The sequence below is a fragment of the Melozone crissalis genome, unplaced genomic scaffold (assembly GCF_028551555.1).
Source record: "Melozone crissalis strain CALT ecotype California unplaced genomic scaffold, PUWL_Pcris_2 ptg000019l_1, whole genome shotgun sequence".
NCBI classification, from domain to species: Eukaryota; Metazoa; Chordata; class Aves; order Passeriformes; family Passerellidae; genus Melozone; species Melozone crissalis.
The window spans coordinates 18,680,367-18,684,906 of record NW_026535797.1 but is presented as its reverse complement, the minus strand read 5'-3'; the positions used below and the strand labels follow the sequence as shown (position 1 = coordinate 18,684,906).

Here is a 4,540-nt window from a genome sequence, read left to right as displayed (position 1 = left end):
TGTAGCAAAGGGCTCCATTTTATGATCTAATAAACTGTGTAAGAGGGAGCTGCAGAAAATACACAAAATCCCTGGCATTTGCTTCCCTGTCTCCCTCCTTACCCTTTTGACTAACTTCTTGCAGCATAACTAAACATATTTTTTCTTTTCCTTTCCTTTGCAGATATACCCGGACGTTCCACAGCCAGCCAGAACAGATATAACGCTTTTAGGCTGGCTCCAGAAGACTCAGACTGTGTTTGACTACCACCCTTTTGCATAAATACTTTGGGATTCAAGATGAATAAGACAAGGGCTGCAAATGATGTTTTTCATTTCCTGATCAGCAAGAACTGGAGCTCAAGCCGAAGTTTTCCTATGAACATTTCTAATCAGTGCATGAACATCACTGACCTTACTGTCTTTCTGGCCACCTCCTACAGCTTGGAGACTGTTCTGGGCATTGTGGGAAACATCTGTCTGATTGCTGTCATTGCCAGGCAGAAGGAAAAGGCAAATGTCACCAATATTCTAATTTCCAACTTAATAATTTCAGACTTGTTTATGTGTCTTGTCTGTCTGCCTTTCACCGTTGTTTACACTATGATGGACTACTGGATATTTGGAGAAGTCATGTGCAAAATGACCTCTTTCACTCAGTGCACAACTGTGACAGTGTCAATCCTTTCCCTTGTCCTTATTGCTCTGGAAAGACACCAGCTCATCATAAACCCAACTGGCTGGAGGCCAAATACCTCCCAAGCCTACCTAGGAATTGGAGTGATTTGGACTTTAGCATGCCTCATGTCCCTGCCCTTTTTGACCACATCCATCTTGTCTAACGAGTTGTATGAGCAGCTCTCACACTTCATGAATTTTTCCACTGATAAGGCAATATGTATCAACTCGTGGCCTTCTGAGCAGCACAAACTTATCTACACTACCACTTTACTGCTCTTGCAATACTGCATCCCTCTGTTCTTCATCATCCTCTGTTACCTGCGAATCTACTTACGCCTGCAGAAGAGGAAGGACATGTTTGAGAAGAGCGAGTACAGCAACCGGGCGGTCCAGCTGAGAAGGATAAACATCTTGCTAGCATCCATGGTTGCTGCTTTTGCTGTTTGCTGGCTACCACTGCACGTTTTCAACACCATCGTGGACTGGAATTACAAAATCATTTCACCTTGCCACCACAACCTGATCTTCTCATTGTGCCACCTGGTAGCTATGGCTTCTACCTGTGTCAACCCCGTTATCTATGGTTTCCTAAACAGCAACTTCAAAAAAGAAGTGAAGTCACTGATTCTAAGCTGCCAGCATAATTCAGTAACTGCCTCAATGGAAGAATATGATCATTTGCCTTTATCCACCATGCAGACTGAAATTTCCAAGGGGTCACTGATGTTGAACTGCAGGCACAATTCTATCTAAGGAGCAGAAAACATTTCAGAAGGTTGCACTGACACCACACACCAACCGTTACCTGTGGGCATATAAAGCAACAGGTGATGCCACAGCTGGGATGTGAACAGGAAGCAATCACTACCTGATTTTTGGAAGAACAAGCAAAGTAATGTTGTAAATGTTCACAGTTGCTGCTGTGGTGCACAAGCTTTTCATGTCACTGAGGTGGTACAGACACTGAGGAGACTGGGCTGCTCTAAGATCAGTGACTAAGCTGTGACTGCACAGAGGCTGACATGGGTTCATCAGCAAAACTCATATCTCTACCATGGCTGCAGTAGAAAACCAGATTTCCAGTTTCATCACTGCAGGCTGCCAAAACTTGTGTTGGAAAAGACTCTCAGTTTTCCAGTATTAGTAAGACTTTTATGCACAGCTGACGCACCAGTGGAACGGAGATATGTAAATACCAATTTTTTTACCATCTCTCACAGCCCATTAAGTAACAGTAATCTTTCACATCTTCACATAAAACACTGCCTGTTTCTATAAAACTTCACTCTCTGCCATAGGCTTGAGAGTAGTCATTGCCTCTGCAAGTAGGGACAAGGAACAATGACCCTGGTATGTAAAGAAGACAGTCACTTATGAAGGATGGCAGCAAATGAAAATGCTATTCAATGGATTAAACTCAAAATGCATTGAGATGATACTGAGAACTGTTTTTAAGCGCATGAAAAACAGTTGTAGATCTACATGGAAATGAATCAAGTTCCTGCTGCTGTCAATCACCAAGCTCTGCAATGCTACAGGTTCCTGCCATGGTGGTACAAGATGGCCAGATTACAGGAGTTGTTCTAGGACTTGGCTTGGTAGCAACATGGTGTTCTGCTTCAGCATCTTCTTGGTACTTTAATTGCAAAGTATCTAATTCAGAAGGTCAGAATGAGCATGAAAACCTGTTTGTGGAAATCATGTGTTTCCAGAGTAGCTACACTTCCAAAGAAATAAACATATGCATGGAGAATTTGAGTTTTCTTAAAAAAATAAAACCTGGTGTCAGATATCAGTCCCACTCACTGGCATCAGCAGCACAGGTGAAGGTGAAATTCCAACAAATAAAGAGAAGGTCAATGAAAATACACAGGTGGAATCCAGGTCAGGCTGAAGCCCAGCCACACAGGTGGTACTGCCAATTGCTCTAGTAGAATGAAGGTCATATTTTTTTCACAACTGTGTTATTTGTCACCTTTGTTCATAAGACCTACAAACTGTAAACTGTTTTTAGCCTCTGGAGCCGGAGAAATTGCACAGTGACTACTGAGAAACCAAGGCATGCCCAAGAAGGCCATACTGAGGTACAGATTTAAAAAAACCAAAACAGGTAGCAAGTGCAAAAAGGAGATCAACCAGTTCAATGCTAATGAAATATTGAAGAATATTCTGTCCTGGTTTGCCAAACTAACCTTAGCAGAAGACTGGACTGGGTGGTCAGCTGAGGTAATTTCCAATGTGAAATGTGCTTTGGTAAGCGGTGATTACTTGTTGCAGTCAATAGGTTTACATGGAGCTGAAGATATCCAGTGTAAAGTTATGCAAGCAGCTAGAAATTCCTTAGCTGGCAGATTTCTGATCAGACAAATTGGTATAAAGACAGGTGAGGAAAAGTCATCTTCCCATGCTGTGAACTGACAGGAATATGGATGCTGAGCAGAGTATCTGAGGACAAGAGCTAACCCCTGTGTTACAAAGCAGCAAAACTATCCTATCCCCAGTTGGCAGAAATAAAAGTTAACCCTTGCCAGGAGCTGGGTGCACAGTTTCAGTGGTAAAACTTGAAGTTTGGCCTTGAATTCTTGTGTGCAGAATCTTACGGCAGAACCTTTTTTGATGCAGTTACCCCTGTAATTCTGGCCAGAACCTGTATATCTTAGTAAGAGACTTGGTGTGTGATTACCTTTTGTATCTTCCTCAACTATGTGGCAAGAGATTTTTGCTTTTTTCAAATGGATTCCAGCTTTATTTTCTTTTCTTTATTACTTGCTATGCTGAGAAGTTGTTTCTCTTCACTAGTTTGCATGCAACTGGACATTGAGTCTACTTAAAAACACAGAACAAGAGGACTCTTATATTAACTGCATCTTGAAATTTGCTGCTGTAGCCAAAACCACCATGGGATGCTGAGTAGCACAAAACACAGCAGCTCCTCCTAATTAGTGTGAGTTATATCAAAACTGTGCTGTATTGCTTCAGGGCTTAAATACTGTTTCAACTTTGTCATTGTTTTGCATTTAGAATCAATTTAAGTAATCGAGTAATTCTGCCTGTTTTTCGCACTTGTTAGAATCCCAGCATTTAGCCAGCTAAAGTGTCTGTAAAGCTATTGTAAGAATACTCTGCTAAACACAAACACAGAAAATTACCTGATACATGGTCTTAAGTATATAACTTTTCAAGCAACCAGTGTCTTAAATGGAAACACAATTACCTTAGCACTTGCACTTCCACGAGCCTGTCTTTGTCACTAGTTCTAAGTGAAAACTTTTGGTAAAGTGCTTATAGTACAGCAGAGACCTGCCACTAGAGCTGTGCACGGGCATTGTGCACCAGATTGGAGTTCTTCCTGCAAAGGGTAGAAATATGAGCGAGATCTGACGCTGTTTTACTGTAATTCACGTGGCCATTTGTTTCCATGAACACAAGTAGATACATAAAGCAAGTGGATCCAACTTCACAATAACACAGACAAACACAAACGGATGTTATCTTCCTCTTGTGATTAAGCAAAGTGTCAAGTTTGGAGTCAACTGCTGTTTATTGCTAACTGACTTTGGACTGGATAAACTACAGGATTTAAACACTAAAAGGCACCAAACTGCACCCATACATCTAACTGCAAAAATGCAGATCCTCAGAACTCCCAGCCAGCTGCAGTCTATCCATCTACTTACTATCCTGAGATACATGTTTTTCAACCTCTAAAATTTCCTAAGTAACTAAATAAACTTTAAAGAAAAGACAGAAAAATAAATATATCTAGGTACCAAAAGACTGAGCATGTGACAGGACAGCTGCCTGTACAAATTCTTCATTCTGTGCGTACACCAAGGCTTATGCTGCTGTGCACAAATGCAGTAGAAGATAATACCCTGTT

The 4,540-nt window shown here is 41.4% G+C and overlaps 1 protein-coding gene across 1 annotated transcript; it reads left to right on the top strand.

The window, feature by feature from the left end:
* The first annotated feature begins 279 nt into the window (after positions 1-279).
* On the top strand, positions 280-1,413 carry NPY4R2 (neuropeptide Y receptor Y4-2). Its single transcript, XM_054277346.1, has one exon. It carries the CDS (start codon positions 280-282, stop codon positions 1,411-1,413), a length of 1,134 nt encoding a protein of 377 aa, XP_054133321.1.
* Positions 1,414-4,540: the final 3,127 nt, after the last annotated feature.

Excerpts from the sequence above, each read along its gene's own strand:
- NPY4R2 (XM_054277346.1), top strand. The coding sequence starts at position 280 with ATGAATAAGACAAGGGCTGCAAATGATGTTTTTCATTTCCTGATCAGC.